The 22,073-nt window shown below is 57.8% G+C and overlaps 1 protein-coding gene across 2 annotated transcripts in view; it reads right to left on the bottom strand.

Annotated features, from left to right (window-relative positions):
* The window catches only part of LOC121274257 (neural cell adhesion molecule L1-like), a 479,567-nt gene that overhangs the window by 186,305 nt on the left and 271,189 nt on the right, over positions 1-22,073 (bottom strand). For both annotated transcript variants that reach the window (XM_041181466.1, XM_041181467.1), the window contains exons 11-13: positions 8,285-8,451; positions 3,419-3,584; positions 3,092-3,216 (exon numbers count right to left, since the gene is read on the bottom strand). In XM_041181466.1, coding sequence (XP_041037400.1) covers positions 3,092-3,216; positions 3,419-3,584; positions 8,285-8,451 — 458 coding nt within the window. The remainder of the gene's footprint in view (positions 1-3,091; positions 3,217-3,418; positions 3,585-8,284; positions 8,452-22,073) is intronic.

Below are 22,073 nucleotides of genomic sequence, written 5' to 3'. Positions count from 1 at the left end.
CCTATCACTGTAACCTCCTCCAAAACCCACAACCCTCCCTATCTCTGTAACCTCCTCCAGCCCCTACAACCCTCCCTATCTCTGTAACCTCCTCCAGCCCCTACAAGCGTCACTATCTCTGTATCCTCCTCAACCCCCTACACCCCACCCTATGTATTTAACCACCTCCAGCCCTTACAACCCTCCCTATCTCTGTAACCTCCTCCAGCCCCTACAAATCTCCCTACCTCTGTAACCTCCTCCAGCCCCTACACCCCTGCCTATCAGGGTAAACTGCTCCAGCCCCTACACCACTCCCCATCTCCGTAACCTCCTCCAGCCCCTACACCCCTCCCTATCTCTGTAACCTCCTCCAGCCCCCACACCCTTCCCTATCTCTGTAACCTCCTCCAGCCTCTACACCCCTCCCTATCTCTGGAACCTCCTCCAGCCCCTACAACGCTCCCTAACTCTGTAACCTCCTCCAGCCCCTACACCCCTCCCTATCTCTGTAACCTGCTCCAGACCCTACACCCCACCCTATCTCTGTAACCTCCTGCAGCCCCTACACCCCTCGCTATCTTTGTAACATTCTCCAGCCCCAACAACCCTCCCTATCTCTGTAAACTCCTCCAGCCGGTACAACCCTCCCTATCTCTGTAACCTCCTCCAGCCCCTACAGCCCTCCCTATCTCTGTAACCTCCTCCAGCCCCTACAACCCTCCCTATCTCTGTAACCTCCTCCAGCTCCTAGAACCCTCCCTATCTCTGTAACCTGCTCCAGCCCCTACAACCCTCCCTATCTCTGTAACCTCCTCCAGCCCCTAGAACCCTCCCTATCTCTGTAACCTCCTCCAGCCCCTGCAACCATCCCTATCTCTGTAACCTCCTCCAGCCCCTTCAACCCTCCCTATCTTTGTAACCTCCTCCAGCTCCTTTAACCCTCCCTATCTCTGTAACCTCCTCCAGCCCCAACACCCCTCCCTATCTCTGTAACCTCCTCCAGCGTCTACACCCCTCCCTATCTCTGTAACCTCCTCCAGCCCCTACACCCCTCCCCATCTCTGTATCCTCCTCCAGCCCCTACACCCCTCCCTATCTCTGTAACCTCCTCCAGCCCCTACAACCCTCCCCATCTCTGTAACCTCTTGCAGCCCCTACAACCCTCCCTATCTCTGTAACCACCTCCAGCCCCTACAGCCCTCCCTATCTCTGTAACCTCCTCCAGCCCCTACACCCCTCCCTATCTCTGTAACCTCCACCAGCCCCTACACCCCTCCCTATCTCTGTAACGTCCTCCAGCCTCTACACCCCTCCCCATCTCTGTTACCTCCTCCAGCCCCTACAACCTTCCCTATCTCTGTAAGCTCCTCCAGCCCCTACAACCCACCCTGTCTCTGTAACCTCCTCCAGCCCCGACAACCCTCCCTGTCTCTGTATCCTCCTCCAGCCCCTACAACCGTCCCTATCTCTGTAACCTCCTCCAGCCCCCACACCCCTCCCTATCTCTGTAACCTCCAAAACTCCCAACAACCCTCCCTATCTCTGTAAACTCCTCCAGCCGGTACAACCCTCCCTATCTCTGTAACCTCCTCCAGCCCCTACAGCCCTCCCTATCTCTGTAACCTCCTCCAGCCCCTACAACCCTCCCTATCTCTGTAACCTCCTCCAGCTCCTACAACCCTCCCTATCTCTGTAACCTCCTCCAGCCCCTACAACCATCCCTATCTCTGTAACCTCCTCCAGCCCCTTCAACCCTCCCTATCTTTGTAACCTCCTCCAGCTCCTTTAACCCTCCCTATCTCTGTAACCTCCTCCAGCCCCAACACCCCTCCCTATCTCTGTAACCTCCTCCAGCGTCTACACCCCTCCCTATCTCTGTAACCTCCTCCAGCCCCTACACCCCTCCCTATCTCTGTAACCTCCTCCAGCGTCTACACCCCTCCCTATCTCTGTATCCTCCTCCAGCCCCTACAACCCTCCCCATCTCTGTAACCTCTTGCAGCCCCTACAACCCTCCCTATCTCTGTAACCTCCTCCAGTCTCTACACCCCTCCCTACCTCTGTAACGTCCTCCAGCCCCTACACCCCTCCCCATCTCTGTTACCTCCTCCAGCCCCTACAACCTTCCCCATCTCTGTAACCTCTTGCAATCTCTACAACCTTCCCTATCTCTGTAAGCTCCTCCAGCCCCTACAACCCACCCTGTCTCTGTAACCTCCTCCGGCCCCGACAACCCTCCCTGTCTCTGTATCCTCCTCCAGCCCCTACAACCCTCCCTATCTCTGTCACCTCCTCCAGACCCTACACCCCACCCTATCTCTGTAACCTCCTCCAGCCCCTACACCCCTCGCTATCTCTGTAACATTCTCCAGCCCCTACAACGCTCCCTATCTCTGTAAAGTCCTCCAGCCCCCACACCCCTCCCTATCTCTGTAACCTCCTAAACTCCCTACAACCCTCCCTATCTCTGTCACCTCCTCCAGCCCCTACACCCCTCCCTATCTCTGTAACCTCCTCCAGCCCCTACACCCCTCCCTTTCTCTGTAACCTCCTCCAGCCCCTACACCCCTCCCTATCTCTGTAACCTCCTCCAGCCCCTACACCCCTCCCTATCTCTGTAACCTCCTCCAGCCCCTACACCCCTCCCTATCTCTGTCACCTCCTGCAGTCACTCCACACCCATCACACCAGCCAGTGACGTATTCCAGATGGTGACCGACGTCGGGGGATGAGGCCGCCCTGAAGTCCATTCCTCCCCCGGGGTGGTTGAACCTCACATCCCGTGCTCCTCGCTCATCAGTCCGACCGTTTTCGAGGACAGTCTCGGACACACGGTGTGGCCCCCTGCTGATCGACCTCTATCGGGTCGCCTCTCGGTCTTTTATAAAAGCCGAAGACGGGGGAACGAATTGCAGAAGGTGCTGGAAGAACTCAGCAGGTCTGGCAGCCGGTGTGGAGAGAGTGGAATAGCCAGGGTTACCAGTCCCAACTGCCTCTTCTTCAGAGCTGCCTGTGAGTCAGGGCTGGCCTGAAGTTCGAGGTGGCTGAAGGCGTGGGGGGTTGGGGGGGGAGCGGGGACACCCATTCGGGGTCTCTGGGAGCTACTTACCCAGCACGGTGAGCTGTGCGCTGCCCATCACCGTGTCCAGCTCCGTCTCCGCCACGCACATGTACATCCCCTCGTCTTCGTAGCCGACACTTTGGATTTTCAGCTCTGTGTCCGCGATGTGATACCTGTTCAGAGGTCGGGGCGATTAGACAGGGAAAGCAGACAGGTGAATGATCCCACCTCCCACCGCCGCACCCCCCACCCACCACCGCCCCCACCCCACCACACAGTGTAAACCCCGGTGTTGGGGTTGTGGGGGGGGGAGGGTGGAAATCACTGTCCGACCCCATCCCCTCTGTCCCCACATCTCCCCGCCTCCTGCCTTACTTGCTGTCGTCGTCGTCTGCCTCATCGATGGGCTCCCCATCCTTCTTCCAGTGGACATCGGCGGACTGCTGCAGAGAGAGGTCGACCTCCACCACACAGTGGAACGTTACCGGGTGCTGCCTCTCGACGCGCTGGTCCCTCGGAGCCTCAATAATCCGGCTGGCATCTGGCAATACACCGTTCGTCTGGTTAATGTCTGGCTCTCTGTACATGGACCTGCCTGTGTAGAGCTTCATTGCGATGATGCTAGCTAACGGGCCGCTATCGTGGAATCGGGGGGACAGTAACGCTCAGGAGGGGGCCATTCAGCCCATCAAGTGGATACTGGCTCTTTGAAAAAGCAACCCAGTTAGTCTCACTCTTTCTGCCTCAAACCGTTACCCGTCCGGGGTTCATCAGTTCCCTTTTGGAAATTACTGAGGAATCATAGCGCACTGTACTCTATATACGGGGCTGCGCGCACACTGGGCACCGCGCACACAGGGCTGCGCGCACGCGGGACTCCTCGCACGCCGGACTCCTCGCACGCGGGACTCCCCGCACGCGGGACTCCCCGCACGCAGGACACCCCGCACGCGGAACTCTCTGCACGCGGGACTCTCCGCACGCGGGACTCTCTGCACGCGGGACTCTCTGCACGCGGGACGGCGTATACGACACTATGGCCAGGATTGTACAGTCCCGCTGCGGTGTGTCTCCCCCAGGCAGATGCGGTGAGACACTGAAATCCCCACTCAGCGCAGTGGGCCGGTGATATCCCAGCAGGTGGGAGGGACAGGACAGCCCTGGCTGGGATAGGATAGTATCCAACCAGGCAGCACATCCTGTGTCTGAACCTCTTGTTGTGTAAAATAGTTTATCTTCATGTTGCCTCTGGATCTTTTACCGATTCTCTTCAATCTGTGTCGCCCCCCACCGCCCCACTCTGGTTACCCACCCTCCCCCCACTGGAAACACTTTCTCCTTATTGACGCGATCCAAACCCCCTCGTGATTCTGAACGCCTCGATTCAATCTCCCCCTTAACCTTCTCTCCGCTCTAAGGAGAACAATCCCGGCTCCTCCCAGTCTCTCCACATGAACTGACCACCCCCTCATCCCCGGGAACCGGTCCTGGTAAATCTCCCTCAGTCCGCACCCTCTCCGAGTCCCTCAACGCCCTTCCCAAAGTGTAACGGCCCAGAAGTGTACACAGTCCTCCGGCTGGGGCTCACCTGGTCTTTTCTACGGGAATGAAAACTGAGACCGGAGGAGCCGGTGGTGCAGCGGGAATGTCACTGGGTTAGTGACCCAGGGGCCCAGGCTGATGATCTGGGCGGGGGGGCGGGTGGGGGGTGGTGGGGGGTGGACACAGGTTCAAACCCCACCCCGGCCGCTGGTGGAATTTAAATCCAGTGAATAAACCCGGAATTGAGATCCAGTCTCGGTGACGGTGACCGTGAAACGACCCTCGATCGTGGTTAAAAACCCCGCCTGGGTCACTAATGCTCCTTCAGGGAGGGAAATCTGCCCCCCTTACCCCGGTCTGGCCTACACGTGACTCCAGACCCCACAGAAATGGGGGGTCCGACTGTTAACTGCCCCCTTGAAGTGGCCCGTGCCACACGCAGAGTTCGAGGGCAGTTAGGGACGGGCAACAAATGCTGGGCTGGCCCTCATTCTCTGTCCACAGAACAAAATGCTGCAGATGCTGGGAATCTGAGAGAGACATACACACCCACCTGTACAGGTACCAGTCTGAGAGATACACACACCCACCTATACAGGTACCAGTCTGAGAGAGATACACACCCACCTGTACAGGTACCAGTCTGAGAGAGATACACACACACCCACCTGTACAGGTACCAGTCTGAGAGAGATACACACCCACCTGTACAGGTACCAGTCTGGGAGAGATACACACCCACCTGTACAGATACCAGTCTGAGAGATACAAACACCCACCTGTACAGGTACCAGTCTGGGAGAGATACACACACCCACCTGTACAGGTACCAGTCTGAGAGATACACACACCCACCTGTACAGGTACCAGTCTGAGAGAGATACACACCCACCTGTAAAGGTACCAGTCTGAGAGATACACACACACACCCACCTGTACAGGTACCAGTCTGAGAGATACACACACCCACCTATACAGGTACCAGTCTGGGAGAGATACACACACCCACCTGTACAGGTACCAGTATGGAAGAGATACACACATCCACCTGTACAGGTACCAGTCTGGGAGAGAGACACACACCCACCTGTACAGGTACCAGTCTGGGAGAGAGACACACACCCACCTGTACAGGTAGCAGTCTGGGAGATACACACACCCACCTGTACAGGTACCAGTCTGGGAGAGATACACACACACCCACCTATACAGGTACCAGTCTGAGAGAGAAACACACCCACCTGTACAGGTACCAGTCTGAGAGATACACACACACCCACCTGTACAGGTACCAGTCTGGGAGAGATACACACACACCCACCTATACAGGTACCAGTCTGAGAGAGAAACACACCCACCTGTACAGGTACCAGTCTGAGAGATACACACACACCCACCTGTACAGATACCAGTCCGGGAGAGATACACACACCCACCTGTACAGGTACCAGTCTGGGAGATACACACCCACCTGTACAGGTACCAGTCTGGGAGAGATACACACCCACCTGTACAGGTAGCAGTCTGGGAGAGATACACACCCACCTGTACAGGTAGCAGTCTGGGAGATACACACACCCACCTGTACAGGTACCAGTCTGAGAGAGATACACACCCACCTGTACAGGTACCAGTCTGAGAGAGATACACACACCCACCTGTACAGGTAGCAGTCTGGGAGATACACACACCCACCTGTACAGGTACCAGTCTGAGAGAGATACACACCCACCTGTACAGGTACCAGTCTGAGAGAGATACACACACACCTGTACAGGTACCAGTCTGGGAGATACACACTCCCACCTGTACAGGTACCAGTCTGAGAGAGATACACACCCACCTGTACAGGTACAAGTCTGAGAGAAATACACACCCACCTGTACAGATACCAGTCTGAGAGAGATACACACCCACCTGTACAGGTACAAGTCTGAGAGAGATACACACCCACCTGTACAGATACCAGTCTGGGAGAGATACACACCCACCTGTACAGGTACCAGTCTGAGAGAGATACACACACCCAGCTGTACAGGTACCAGTCTGAGAGAGATACACACACACCTGTACAGGTACCAGTCTGAGAGAGATACACACCCACCGGTACAGGTACCAGTCTGGGAGAGATACACACCCACCTGTACAGATACCAGTCTGGGAGAGATACACACCCACCTGTACAGGTACCAGTCTGAGAGAGATACACACACCCAGCTGTACAGGTACCAGTCTGGGAGAGATACACACCCACCTGTACAGGTACCAGTCTGAGAGAGATACACACACACCTGTACAGGTACCAGTCTGAGAGAGATACACACCCACCTGTACAGGTACCAGTCTGGGAGAGATACACACCCACCTGTACAGATACCAGTCTGGGAGAGATACACACCCACCTGTACAGGTACCAGTCTGAGAGAGATACACACACCCACCTGTACAGGTACCAGTCTGGGAGAGATACACACCCACCTGTACAGATACCAGTCTGGGAGAGACACACACCCACCTGTACAGGTACCAGTCTGGGAGATACACACTCCCACCTGTACAGGTACCAGTCTGAGAGAGATACACACATCCACCTGTACAGATACCAGTCTGGGAGAGATACACACCCACCTGTACAGGTACCAGTCTGAGAGAGATACACACCCACCTCTAGAGGTACCAGTCTGAGAGATACACACATCCACCTGTACAGGTACCAGTCTGAGAGAGATACACACCCACCTGTACAGGTACCAGTCTGAGAGAGATACACACCCACCTGTACAGGTACCAGTCTGGGGGAGATACACACATCCACCTGTACAGGTACCAGTCTGGGAGAGATACACACACCCACCTGTACAGGTACCAGTCTGAGAGATACACACACACCCAGCTGTACAGGTACCAGTCTGGGAGAGATACACACCCACCTACACAGGTACCAGTCTGGGAGAGATACACACCCACCTGCACAGGTACCAGTCTGAGAGATACACACACCCACCTGTACAGGTACCAGTCTGAGAGATACACACACCCACCTGTACAGGTACCAGTCTGAGAGAGATACACACCCACCTGTACAGGTACCAGTCTGAGAGAGATACACACCCACCTGTACAGGTACCAGTCTGAGAGATACACACCCACCTGTACAGATACCAGTCTGAGAGATATACAGACCCACCTGTACAGGTACCAGTCTGAGAGATACACATACCCACCTGTACAGGTACCAGTCTGAGAGATACACACCCACCTGTACAGGTACCCGTCTGGGAGATACACACACACCTGTACAGGTACCAGTCTGAGACAGATACACTCCCACCTGTACAGGTACCAGTCTGAGAGATACACACCCACCTGTACAGGTACCAGTCTGAGAGTGATACACACCCACCTGTACAGGTACCAGTCTGAGAGATACACACCCACCTGTACAGGTACCAGTCTGAGAGTGATACACACCCACCTGTACAGGTACCAGTCTGAGAGATACACACCCACCTGGACAGGTGTCAGTTTGAGGACACTGTACAGGGATACGTGTGTATGAGGGAATTATACAGCCTTTGTGTAAGGGCTGCCTGGCTCCCTGTTCCTTACCAGAGGGCAAATCGGCCATAGTCAATGAAAGAATAGAAAATTCTTGGTGCTCGGATTAATACACCTCAATCGCTGAGCATTAGTCCTTACTTTTAATGATCAGGGTGGCTCTTATACTGTCTGTGCCAATCCTGTTTGAGGCATTACAGGTAAATATGCCTCCGTCTGTCTTCAGGGCATCTTCAATTCTCAGTGTCCCGCTAGTGTTCAGGAAGTATCTCCTGTCCTCTAAAACAGCCTCGACGTCTTCCTTGGTCCTACAGCATGTGAGGAAAACAGGGGGAAATCACTTCGAAGACGATCTGAACCCACACTGCGCAGCCCCACCATTCCCCACCTCCACCCTGTACCCAAACCACCTAACCCTGGGCTGGCACAAAACCTTTCAGGTGTAGTTGACAGAGTGCAGAATGATCAGGGAGCAGCTATGCTGGATGGTCCGGTTCCCTAATACACTGAGCAGGAACCACGGCGGGGGGGGGGGCTCTGCACCTTGAGCTGTACAGGGGGTGGGGGTGGGGGCACAGAGAGAGCCTGTGTTGGGGTAGATCTGCACATTGAGCTGTAGAGGGGGGGTGTGGGGGCACAGAGGGAGCCAGTGTTGGGGTAGCTCTGCACATTGAGCTGTAGAGGGGGTGTGTGGGGGCACAGAGAGAGCCAGTGTTGGAGAAGCTCCGCAATTTCAGCTGTAGAGGGGGTGTGTGGGGACACAGAGAGAGCCAGTGTGGGGTAGATCTGCACATTGAGCTGTAGAGGGGGTGTGTGGGGACACAGAGAGAGCCAGTGTTAGGTTAGCTCTGCACATTGAGCTGTAGAGTGGGTGGGGGTGGGGGCACAGAGAGAGCCAGTGTTGGGGTAGCTCTGCACATTGAGCTGTAGAGGGTGTGTGGGGACACACAGAGAGCCTGTGTTGGAGTAGCTCTGCACATTGAGCTGTAGAGGGGGTGGGTGGACACAGAGAGATCCAGTGTTGGGGTACCTCTGCACATTGAGATGTAGAGGGGATGGGGGTGGGGGCACAGAGAGAGCCAGTGTTGGGGTAGCCCTGCACATTGAGATGTAGAGGGGGCGGGTGGACACAGAGAGAGCCAGTGTTGGGGTAGGTCTGCACATTGAGCTGCAGAGGGGGTGGGGGTGGGGGCACAGAGAGAGCCAGTGTTGGGGTAGCTCTGCACATTGAGCTGTAGAGGGGGTGGGGGTGGGACACAGAGAGAGCCAGTGTTGGGGTAGCTCTGCACATTGAGCTATAGAGGGGGTGCGGGTGGGACATAGAGAGAGCCAGTGTTGGGGTAGCTCTGCACCTTGAGCTGTAGAGTGGGTGGGGGCACAGAGAGAGTCAGTGTAGGGGTAGCTCTGCACATTGAGCTGTAGAGGGGGTGGGGGTGGGGACACAGAGAGAGTCAGTGTAGGGGTAGCTCTGCACATTGAGCTGTAGAGGGGGTGGGGGTGGGGGTGGACACAGAGAGAGCCAGTGTTGGGGTAGCTCTGCACATTGAGCTATAGAGGGGGTGGGGGTGGGACACAGAGAGAGCCAGTGTTGGGGTAGCCCTGCACATTGTGCTGTAGAGGGGGTGGGTGGACACAGAGAGAGCCATTGTTGGGGTAGCTCTGCACATTGAGCTGTAGAGGGTGTGTGGGGACACAGAGAGAGCCAGTGTTGGGGTAGCTCGGCACATTGAGCTGTACAGGGGGTGGGTGGACACAGAGAGAGCCAGTGTTGGGGTAGCTCTGCACATTGAGCTGTAGAGGGTGTGGGGCTGGGACACAGAGAGAGCCAGTGTTGGGGTAGCGCTGCACATTGAGATGAAGAGGGGGTGGGTGGACACAGAGAGAGCCGGTGTTGGGGTAGGTCTGCACATTGAGCTGCAGAGGGGGTGGGGGTGGGGGCACAGAGAGAGCCAGTGTTGGGGTAGCTCTGCACATTGAGCTGCAGAGGGGGTGGGGGTGTGGGCACAGAGAGAGCCAGTGTTGGGGAAGCTCTGCACATTGAGCTGTAGAGGAGGTGGGGGTGGGACATAGAGAGAGCCAGTGTTGGGGTAGCTCTGCACATTGAGCTATAGAGGGGGTGCGGGTGGGACGTAGAGAGAGCCAGTGTTGGGGTAGATCTGCACCTTGAGCTGTAGAGGGGGTGAGGGTGGGGGTGGGGACACAGAGAGAGCCAGTGTTGGGGTAGCTCTGCACATTGAGCTGTAGAGGGGGAGGGGGTGGGGGCACAGAGAGAGCCAGTGTTGGGGTAGCTCTGCACCTTGAGCTGTAGAGCGGGTGGGGGCACAGAGAGAGTCAGTGTTGGGGTAGCTCTGCTCATTGAGCTGTAGAGAAGGTGGGGGAGGGGACACAGAGAGAGCCAGTGTTGGGGTAGCTCTGCACATTCAGCAGTAGAAGGGGTGTGTGGGGACACAGAGAGAGCCAGTGTTGGGGTAGCTCTGCACAGTGAGCTGTAGAGGGTGCGTGGGGACACAGAGAGAGCCAGTGTTGGGGTAGCTCTGAACATTGAGCTGTACAGGGGTTGGGTGGACACAGAGAGAGCCAGTGTTGGGGTCCCTCTGCACATTGAGCTGTAGAGGGGGTGGGTGGACACAGAGAGAGCCAGTGTTGGGGTAGCTCTGCACATTGAGCTGTAGAGGGGGTGGGAGGGGACACAGAGAGAGCCAGTGTTGGGGTAGGTCTGCACAATGAGATGTAGAAGGGGTGGGGCTGGGACACAGAGAGAGCCAGTGTTGGGGTAGCTCTGCACATTGAGCTGTAGAGGGTGTGGGGCTGGGACACAGAGAGAGCCAGTGTTGGGGTAGCGCTGCACATTGAGATGAAGAGGGGGTGGGTGGACACAGAGAGAGCCGGTGTTGGGGTAGGTCTGCACATTGAGCTGCAGAGGGGGTGAGGGTGGGGGCACAGAGAGAGCCAGTGTTGGGGTAGCTCTGCACATTGAGCTGCAGAGGGGGTGGGGGTGGGGGCACAGAGAGAGCCAGTGTTGGGGTAGCTCTGCACATTGAGCTGTAGAGGAGGTGGGGGTGGGACATAGAGAGAGCCAGTGTTGGGGTAGCTCTGCACATTGAGCTATAGAGGGGGTGCGGGTGGGACGTAGAGAGAGCCAGTGTTGGGGTAGATCTGCACCTTGAGCTGTAGAGGGGGTGAGGGTGGGGGTGGGGACACAGAGAGAGCCAGTGTTGGGGTAGCTCTGCACATTGAGCTGTAGAGCGGGTGGAAGGGGACACAGAGAGAGCCAGTGTTGGGGTAGCTCTGCACATTGAGCTGTAGAGCGGGTGGAAGGGGACACAGAGAGAGCCCGTGTTGGGGTAGCTCTGCACATTGAGCTGTAGAGGGGGAGGGGGTGGGGGCACAGAGAGAGCCAGTGTTGGGGTAGCTCTGCACCTTGAGCTGTAGAGAAGGTGGGGGAGGGGACACAGAGAGAGCCAGTGTAGGGGTAGCTCTGCACATTCAGCAGTAGAGGGGGTGTGTGGGGACACAGAGAAAGCCAGTGTTGGGGTAGCTCTGCACAGTGAGCTGTAGAGGGTGTGTGGGGACACAGAGAGAGCCAGTGTTGGGGTAGCTCTGAACATTGAGCTGTACAGGGGGTGGGTGGACACAGAGAGAGCCAGTGTTGGGGTCCCTCTGCACATTGAGCTGTAGAGGGGGTGGGTGGACACAGAGAGAGCCAGTGTTGGGGTAGCTCTGCACATTGAGCTGTAGAGGGGGTGGGGCTGGGACACAGAGAGAGCCAGTGTTGGGGTAGCGCTGCACATTGAGATGAAGAGGGGGTGGGTGGACACAGAGAGAGCCGGTGTTGGGGTAGGTCTGCACATTGAGCTGCAGAGGGGGTGGGGGTGGGGGCACAGAGAGAGCCAGTGTTGGGGTAGCTCTGCACATTGAGCTGCAGAGGGGGTGGGGGTGGGGGCACAGAGAGAGCCAGTGTTGGGGTAGCTCTGCACATTGAGCTGCAGAGGGGGTGGGGGTGTGGGCACAGAGAGAGCCAGTGTTGGGGAAGCTCTGCACATTGAGCTGTAGAGGAGGTGGGGGTGGGACATAGAGAGAGCCAGTGTTGGGGTAGCTCTGCACATTGAGCTATAGAGGGGGTGCGGGTGGGACGTAGAGAGAGCCAGTGTTGGGGTAGATCTGCACCTTGAGCTGTAGAGGGGGTGAGGGTGGGGGTGGGGAGACAGAGAGAGCCAGTGTTGGGGTAGCTCTGCACATTGAGCTGTAGAGCGGGTGGAAGGGGACACAGAGAGAGCCCGTGTTGGGGTAGCTCTGCACATTGAGCTGTAGAGGGGGAGGGGGTGGGGGCACAGAGAGAGCCAGTGTTGGGGTAGCTCTGCACCTTGAGCTGTAGAGCGGGTGGGGACACAGAGAGAGTCAGTGTTGGGGTAGCTCTGCTCATTGAGCTGTAGAGAAGGTGGGGGAGGGGACACAGAGAGAGCCAGTGTTGGGGTAGCTCTGCACATTCAGCAGTAGAAGGGGTGTGTGGGGACACAGAGAGAGCCAGTGTTGGGGTAGCTCTGCACAGTGAGCTGTAGAGGGTGTGTGGGGATACAGAGAGAGCCAGTGTTGGGGTAGCTCTGAACATTGAGCTGTACAGGGGTTGGGTGGACACAGAGAGAGCCAGTGTTGGGGTCCCTCTGCACATTGAGCTGTAGAGGGGGTGGGTGGACACAGAGAGAGCCAGTGTTGGGGTAGCTCTGCACATTGAGCTGTAGAGGGGGTGGGAGGGGACACAGAGAGAGCCAGTGTTGGGGTAGGTCTGCACAATGAGATGTAGAAGGGGTGGGGCTGGGACACAGAGAGAGCCAGTGTTGGGGTAGCTCTGCACATTGAGCTGTAGAGGGTGTGGGGCTGGGACACAGAGAGAGCCAGTGTTGGGGTAGCGCTGCACATTGAGATGTAGAGGGGGCGGGTGGACACAGAGAGAGCCAGTGTTGGGGTAGCTCTGCACATTGAGCTGCGAAGGGGGTGGGGGTGGGGGCACAGAGAGAGCCAGTGTTGGGGTAGCTCTGCACATTGAGCTGTAGAGGGGGTGGGGGTGGGACACAGAGAGAGCCAGTGTTGGGGTAGCTCTGCACATTGAGCTATAGAGGGGGTGCGGGTGGGACATAGAGAGAGCCAGTGTTGGGGTAGCTCTGCACCTTGAGCTGTAGATTGGGTGGGGGCACAGAGGGAGTCAGTGTAGGGGTAGCTCTGCACATTGAGCTGTAGAGGGGGTGGGGGTGGGGACACAGAGAGAGTCAGTGTAGGGGTAGCTCTGCACATTGAGCTGTAGAGGGGGTGGGGGTGGGGGTGGACACAGAGAGAGCCGGTGTTGGGGTAGCTCTGCACATTGAGCTGTAGAGGGTGTGTGGGGACACAGAGAGAGCCAGTGTTGGGGTAGCTCTGCACATTGAGCTATAGAGGGGGTGGGGGTGGGACACAGAGAGAGCCAGTGTTGGGGTAGCTCGGCACATTGAGCTGTACAGGGGGTGGGTGGACACAGAGAGAGCCAGTGTTGGGGTAGCTCTGCACATTGAGCTGTAGAGGGTGTGGGGCTGGGACACAGAGAGAGCCAGTGTTGGGGTAGCGCTGCACATTGAGATGAAGAGGGGGTGGGTGGACACAGAGAGAGCCGGTGTTGGGGTAGGTCTGCACATTGAGCTGCAGAGGGGGTGGGGGTGGGGGCACAGAGAGAGCCAGTGTTGGGGTAGCTCTGCACATTGAGCTGCAGAGGGGGTGGGGGTGTGGGCACAGAGAGAGCCAGTGTTGGGGAAGCTCTGCACATTGAGCTGTAGAGGAGGTGGGGGTGGGACATAGAGAGAGCCAGTGTTGGGGTAGCTCTGCACATTGAGCTATAGAGGGGGTGCGGGTGGGACGTAGAGAGAGCCAGTGTTGGGGTAGATCTGCACCTTGAGCTGTAGAGGGGGTGAGGGTGGGGGTGGGGACACAGAGAGAGCCAGTGTTCGGGTAGCTCTGCACATTGAGCTGTAGAGGGGGAGGGGGTGGGGGCACAGAGAGAGCCAGTGTTGGGGTAGCTCTGCACCTTGAGCTGTAGAGCGGGTGGGGGCACAGAGAGAGTCAGTGTTGGGGTAGCTCTGCTCATTGAGCTGTAGAGAAGGTGGGGGAGGGGACACAGAGAGAGCCAGTGTTGGGGTAGCTCTGCACATTCAGCAGTAGAAGGGGTGTGTGGGGACACAGAGAGAGCCAGTGTTGGGGTAGCTCTGCACAGTGAGCTGTAGAGGGTGCGTGGGGACTCAGAGAGAGCCAGTGTTGGGGTAGCTCTGAACATTGAGCTGTACAGGGGTTGGGTGGACACAGAGAGAGCCAGTGTTGGGGTCCCTCTGCACATTGAGCTGTAGAGGGGGTGGGTGGACACAGAGAGAGCCAGTGTTGGGGTAGCTCTGCACATTGAGCTGTAGAGGGGGTGGGAGGGGACACAGAGAGAGCCAGTGTTGGGTAGGTCTGCACAATGAGATGTAGAAGGGGTGGGGCTGGGACACAGAGAGAGCCAGTGTTGGGGTAGCTCTGCACAGTGAGCTGTAGAGGGTGTGGGGCTGGGACACAGAGAGAGCCAGTGTGGGGGTAGCGCTGCACATTGAGATGAAGAGGGGGTGGGCGGACACAGAGAGAGCCGGTGTTGGGGTAGGTCTGCACATTGAGCTGCAGAGGGGGTGAGGGTGGGGGCACAGAGAGAGCCAGTGTTGGGGTAGCTCTGCACATTGAGCTATAGAGGGGGTGGGGGTGGGACACAGAGAGAGCCAGTGTTGGGGTAGCCCTGCACATTGTGCTGTAGAGGGGGTGGGTGGACACAGAGAGAGCCAGTGTTGGGGTAGCTCTGCACATTGAGCTGTAGAGGGTGTGTGGGGACACAGAGAGAGCCAGTGTTGGGGTAGCTCGGCACATTGAGCTGTACAGGGGGTGGGTGGACACAGAGAGAGCCAGTGTTGGGGTAGCTCTGCACATTGAGCTGTAGAGGGTGTGGGGCTGGGACACAGAGAGAGCCAGTGTTGGGGTAGCGCTGCACATTGAGATGAAGAGGGGGTGGGTGGACACAGAGAGAGCCGGTGTTGGGGTAGGTCTGCACATTGAGCTGCAGAGGGGGTGGGGGTGGGGGCACAGAGAGAGCCAGTGTTGGGGTAGCTCTGCACATTGAGCTGCAGAGGGGGTGGGGGTGTGGGCACAGAGAGAGCCAGTGTTGGGGAAGCTCTGCACATTGAGCTGTAGAGGAGGTGGGGTTGGGACATAGAGAGAGCCAGTGTTGGGGTAGCTCTGCACATTGAGCTATAGAGGGGGTGCGGGTGGGACGTAGAGAGAGCCAGTGTTGGGGTAGATCTGCACCTTGAGCTGTAGAGGGGGTGAGGGTGGGGGTGGGGGCACAGAGAGAGCCAGTGTTGGGGTAGCTCTGCACCTTGAGCTGTAGAGCGGGTGGGGGCACAGAGAGAGTCAGTGTTGGGGTAGCTCTGCTCATTGAGCTGTAGAGAAGGTGGGGGAGGGGACACAGAGAGAGCCAGTGTTGGGGTAGCTCTGCACATTCAGCAGTAGAAGGGGTGTGTGGGGACACAGAGAGAGCCAGTGTTGGGGTAGCTCTGCACAGTGAGCTGTAGAGGGTGCGTGGGGACACAGAGAGAGCCAGTGTTGGGGTAGCTCTGAACATTGAGCTGTACAGGGGTTGGGTGGACACAGAGAGAGCCAGTGTTGGGGTCCCTCTGCACATTGAGCTGTTGAGGGGGTGGGTGGACACAGAGAGAGCCAGTGTTGGGGTAGCTCTGCACATTGAGCTGTAGAGGGGGTGGGAGGGGACACAGAGAGAGCCAGTGTTGGGTAGGTCTGCACAATGAGATGTAGAAGGGGTGGGGCTGGGACACAGAGAGAGCCAGTGTTGGGGTAGCTCTGCACATTGAGCTGTAGAGGGTGTGGGGCTGGGACACAGAGAGAGCCAGTGTTGGGGTAGCGCTGCACATTGAGATGAAGAGGGGGTGGGTGGACACAGAGAGAGCCGGTGTTGGGGTAGGTCTGCACATTGAGCTGCAGAGGGGGTGAGGGTGGGGGCACAGAGAGAGCCAGTGTTGGGGTAGCTCTGCACATTGAGCTGCAGAGGGGGTGGGGGTGGGGGCACAGAGAGAGCCAGTGTTGGGGTAGCTCTGCACATTGAGCTATAGAGGGGGTGCGGGTGGGACGTAGAGAGAGCCAGTGTTGGGGTAGATCTGCACCTTGAGCTGTAGAGGGGGTGAGGGTGGGGGTGGGGACACAGAGAGAGCCAGTGTTGGGGTAGCTCTGCACATTGAGCTGTAGAGCGGGTGGAAGGGGACACAGAGAGAGCCAGTGTTGGGGTAGCTCTGCACATTGAGCTGTAGAGCGGGTGGAAGGGGACACAGAGAGAGCCCGTGTTGGGGTAGCTCTGCACATTGAGCTGTAGAGGGGGAGGGGGTGGGGGCACAGAGAGAGCCAGTGTTGGGGTAGCTCTGCACCTCGAGCTGTAGAGCGGGTGGGGGCACAGAGAGAGTCAGTTTGGGGTAGCTCTGCTCATTGAGCTGTAGAGAAGGTGGGGGAGGTGACACAGAGAGAGCCAGTGTAGGGGTAGCTCTGCACATTCAGCAGTAGAGGGGGTGTGTGGGGACACAGAGAGAGCCAGTGTTGGGGTAGCTCTGCACATTGAGCTGTAGAGGGTGTGTGGGGACACAGAGAGAGCCAGTGTTGGGGTAGCTCTGAACATTGAGCTGTACAGGGGGTGGGTGGACACAGAGAGAGCCAGTGTTGGGGTCCCTCTGCACATTGAGCTGTAGAGGGGGTGGGTGGACACAGAGAGAGCCAGTGTTGGGGTAGCTCTGCACATTGAGCTGTAGAGGGTGTGGGGCTGGGACACAGAGAGAGCCAGTGTTGGGGTAGCGCTGCACATTGAGATGAAGAGGGGGTGGGTGGACACAGAGAGAGCCGGTGTTGGGGTAGGTCTGCACATTGAGCTGCAGAGGGGGTGGGGGTGGGGGCACAGAGAGAGCCAGTGTTGGGGTAGCTCTGCACATTGAGCTGCAGAGGGGGTGGGGGTGTGGGCACAGAGAGAGCCAGTGTTGGGGAAGCTCTGCACATTGAGCTGTAGAGGAGGTGGGGTTGGGACATAGAGAGAGCCAGTGTTGGGGTAGCTCTGCACATTGAGCTATAGAGGGGGTGCGGGTGGGACGTAGAGAGAGCCAGTGTTGGGGTAGATCTGCACCTTGAGCTGTAGAGGGGGTGAGGGTGGGGGTGGGGACACAGAGAGAGCCAGTGTTGGGGTAGCTCTGCACATTGAGCTGTAGAGGGGGAGGGGGTGGGGGCACAGAGAGAGCCAGTGTTGGGGTAGCTCTGCACCTTGAGCTGTAGAGAAGGTGGGGGAGGGGACACAGAGAGAGCCAGTGTTGGGGTAGCTCTGCACATTCAGCAGTAGAAGGGGTGTGTGGGGACACAGAGAGAGCCAGTGTTGGGGTAGCTCTGCACAGTGAGCTGTAGAGGGTGCGTGGGGACACAGAGAGAGCCAGTGTTGGGGTAGCTCTGAACATTGAGCTGTACAGGGGTTGGGTGGACACAGAGAGAGCCAGTGTTGGGGTCCCTCTGCACATTGAGCTGTAGAGGGGGTGGGTGGAAACAGAGAGAGCCAGTGTTGGGGTAGCTCTGCACATTGAGCTGCAGAGGGGGTGGGGGTGGGGGCACAGAGAGAGCCAGTGTTGGGGTAGCTCTGCACATTGAGCTGTAGAGGAGGTGGGGGTGGGACATAGAGAGAGCCAGTGTTGGGGTAGCTCTGCACATTGAGCTATAGAGGGGGTGCGGGTGGGACGTAGAGAGAGCCAGTGTTGGGGTAGATCTGCACCTTGAGCTGTAGAGGGGGTGAGGGTGGGGGTGGGGCACAGAGAGAGCCAGTGTTGGGGTAGCTCTGCACATTGAGCTGTAGAGGGTGTGTGGGGACACAGAGAGAGCCAGTGTTGGGGTAGCTCTGAACATTGAGCTGTACAGGGGGTGGGTGGACACAGAGAGAGCCAGTGTTGGGGTCCCTCTGCACATTGAGCTGTAGAGGGGGTGGGTGGACACAGAGAGAGCCAGTGTTGGGGTAGCTCTGCACATTGAGCTGTAGAGGGTGTGGGGCTGGGACACAGAGAGAGCCAGTGTTGGGGTAGCGCTGCACATTGAGATGAAGAGGGGGTGGGTGGACACAGAGAGAGCCGGTGTTGGGGTAGGTCTGCACATTGAGCTGCAGAGGGGGTGGGGGTGGTGGCACAGAGAGAGCCAGTGTTGGGGTAGGTCTGCACATTGAGCTGTAGAGGAGGTGGGGGTGGGACATAGAGAGAGCCAGTGTTGGGGTAGCTCTGCACATTGAGCTATAGAGGGGGTGCGGGTGGGACGTAGAGAGAGCCAGTGTTGGGGTAGATCTGCACCTTGAGCTGTAGAGGGGGTGAGGGTGGGGGTGGGGAGATAGAGAGAGCCAGTGTTGGGGTAGCTCTGCACATTGAGCTGTAGAGCGGGTGGAAGGGGACACAGAGAGAGCCCGTGTTGGGGTAGCTCTGCACATTGAGCTGTAGAGGGGGAGGGGGTGGGGGCACAGAGAGAGCCAGTGTTGGGGTAGCTCTGCACCTTGAGCTGTAGAGCGGGTGGGTACACAGAGAGAGTCAGTGTTGGGGTAGCTCTACTCATTGAGCTGTAGAGAAGGTGGGGGAGGGGACACAGAGAGAGCCAGTGTTGGGGTAGCTCTGCACATTCAGCAGTAGAAGGGGTGTGTGGGGACACAGAGAGAGCCAGTGTTGGGGTAGCTCTGCACAGTGAGCTGTAGAGGGTGTGTGGGGACACAGAGAGAGCCAGTGTTGGGATAGCTCTGAACATTGAGCTGTACAGGGGTTGGGTGGACACAGAGAGAGCCAGTGCTGGGGTCCCTCTGCACATTGAGCTGTAGAGGGGGTGGGTGGACACAGAGAGAGCCAGTGTTGGGGTAGCTCTGCACATTGAGCTGTAGAGGGGGTGGGAGGGGACACAGAGAGAGCCAGTGTTGGGGTAGGTCTGCACAATGAGATGTAGAAGGGGTGGGGCTGGGACACAGAGAGAGCCAGTGTTGGGGTAGCTCTGCACATTGAGCTGTAGAGGGTGTGGGGCTGGGACACAGAGAGAGCCAGTGTTGGGGTAGCGCTGCACATTGAGATGAAGAGGGGGTGGGTGGACACAGAGAGAGCCGGTGTTGGGGTAGGTCTGCACATTGAGCTGCAGAGGGGGTGAGGGTGGGGGCACAGAGAGAGCCAGTGTTGGGGTAGCACTGCACATTGAGCTGCAGAGGGGGTGGGGGTGGGGGCACAGAGAGAGCCAGTGTTGGGGTAGCTCTGCACATTGAGCTGTAGAGGAGGTGGGGGTGGGACATAGAGAGAGCCAGTGTTGGGGTAGCTCTGCACATTGATCTATAGAGGGGGTGCGGGTGGGACGTAGAGAGAGCCAGTGTTGGGGTAGATCTGCACCTTGAGCTGTAGAGGGGGTGAGGGTGGGGGTGGGGACACAGAGAGAGCCAGTGTTGGGGTAGCTCTGCACATTGAGCTGTAGAGCGGGTGGAAGGGGACACAGAGAGAGCCAGGGTTGGGGTAGCTCTGCACATTGAGCTGTAGAGCGGGTGGAAGGGGACACAGAGAGAGCCCGTGTTGGGGTAGCTCTGCACATTGAGCTGTAGAGGGGGAGGGGGTGGGGGCACAGAGAGAGCCAGTGTTGGGGTAGCTCTGCACCTTGAGCTGTAGAGCGGGTGGGAGCACAGAGAGAGTCAGTGTTGGGGTAGCTCTGCTCATTGAGCTGTAGAGAAGGTGGGGGAGGGGACACAGAGAGAGCCAGTGTTGGGGTAGCTCTGCACATTCAGCAGTAGAGGGGGTGTGTGGGGACACAGAGAGAGCCAGTGTTGGGGTAGCTCTGCACAGTGAGCTGTAGAGGGTGTGTGGGGACACAGAGAGAGCCAGTGTTGGGGTAGCTCTGAACATTGAGCTGTACAGGGGGTGGGTGGACACAGAGAGAGCCAGTGTTGGGGTCCCTCTGCACATTGAGCTGTAGAGGGGGTGGGTGGACACAGAGAGAGCCAGTGTTGGGGTAGCTCTGCACATTGAGCTGTAGAGGGGGTGGGAGGGGACACAGAGAGAGCCAGTGTTGGGGTAGCTCTGCACAATGAGATGTAGAAGGGGTGGGGCTGGGACACAGAGAGAGCCAGTGTTGGGGAAGCACTGCACATTGAGCTGTAGAGGGGGTGTGTGGGGACACAGAGAGAGCCAGTGTTGGGGTAGCACTGCACATTGAGCTGTAGAGGGGGTGTGTGGGGACACAGAGAGAGCCAGTGTTGGGGTAGCTCTGCACATTGAGCTGTAGAGGGGGTGGGGGTGGGGGCAAAGAGAGAGCCAGTGTTGGCGTAGCTCTGCAAATTGAGCTGCAGAGGGTGTGTGGGGACACAGAGAGAGCCAGTGTTGGGGTAGCTCTGCACATTGAGCTGAAGAGGGTGTGAGGCTGCGACACAGAGAGAGCCAGTGTTGGGGAAGCTCTGCACATTGAGCTGTAGAGGGTCTGGGGCTGGGACACAGAGAGAGCCAGTGTTGGGGTAGCTCTGCACATTGAGCTGTAGAGGGGGTGGGAGGGGACACAGAGAGAGCCAGTGTTGGGGTAGCCCGGCACATTGAGCTGTAGAGGGGGTGGGAGGGGACACAGAAAGAGCCAGTGTTGGGGTAGGTCTGCACATTGAGCTGCAGAGGGGGAGGGGGTGGGGGTGGGACACAGAGAGAGCCGGTGTTGGGGTAGCTCTGCACATTGAGCTGAAGAGGGAATGGGGGTGGGACACAGAGAGAGCCAGTGTTGGGGTAGCTCTGCACATTGAGCTGTAGAGGGGGTGGGGGTGGGACAAAGAGAGAGTCAGTGTTGGGGTAGCTCTGCACATTGAGCTGTAGAGGGGGTGGGGGTGGGGGCACAGAGAGAGCCTGTGTTGGGGTAGCTCTGCACATTGAGCTGTAGAGGGTGTGTGGGGGTGGGACACAGAGAGAGTCAGTGTTGGGGTAGCTCTGCAAATTGAGCTGTAGAGGGAGTGGGTGGACACAGAGAGAGCCAGTGTTGAGGTAACTCTGCACATTGAGCTGAAGAGGGTCTGAGGCTGGGACACAGAGAGAGCCAGTGTTGGGGTAGCTCTGCACCTTGAGCTTTAGAGGGTGTGGGGGTGGGGGTGGGGGCACAGAGAGCGCCAGTGTTGGGGTAGTTCTGCACATTGAGCTGTAGAGGGGGTGGGGGTGGGACACAGAGAGAGCCAGTGTTGGGGTAGCTCTGCACATTGAGCTGTCGAGAAGGTGGGGGAGGGCACACAGCGAGAGCCAGTGTTGGGGTAGCTCTGCACATTGAGCAGTAGAGGGGGTGGGGGTGGGGGCAAAGAGAGAGCCAGTGTTGGGGTAGCTCGGCAAATTGAGCTGTGGAGGGTGTGTGGGGACACAGAGAGAGCCAGTGTTGGGGTAGCTCTGCACATTGAGCTGTAGAGGGGGTGGGTGGACACAGAGAGAGCCAGTGTTGAGGTAACTCTGCACATTGAGCTGATGAGTGTGTGAGGGTGGGACACAGAGAGAGCCAGTGTTGAGGTAGCTCTGCACATTGAGCCGTAGAGGGGGTGGGGGTGGGGGCACAGAGAGAGCAAGTGTTGGGGTAGCTCTGCACCTTGAGCTGTAGAGTGGGTGGGGGCACAGAGAGAGTCAGTGTTGGGGTAGCTCTGTACATTGAGCTGTAGAGAAGGTGGGGGAGGGGACACAGAGAGAGCCAGTGTTGGGGTAGCTCTGCACATTGAGCTGTAGAGGTGGTGGGGGTGGGGGCACAGAGAGAGCCTGTGTTGGGGTAGCTCTGCACATTGAGCTGTAGAGGGGGTGGGTGGACACAGAGAGATCCAGTGTTGGGGTACCTCTGCACATTGAGATGTAGAGGG

The sequence above is a fragment of the Carcharodon carcharias genome (genome assembly GCF_017639515.1).
Source record: "Carcharodon carcharias isolate sCarCar2 chromosome 35 unlocalized genomic scaffold, sCarCar2.pri SUPER_35_unloc_5, whole genome shotgun sequence".
NCBI lineage: Eukaryota > Metazoa > Chordata > Chondrichthyes > Lamniformes > Lamnidae > Carcharodon > Carcharodon carcharias.
This window is presented reverse-complemented; position numbering and strand designations above follow the sequence as displayed.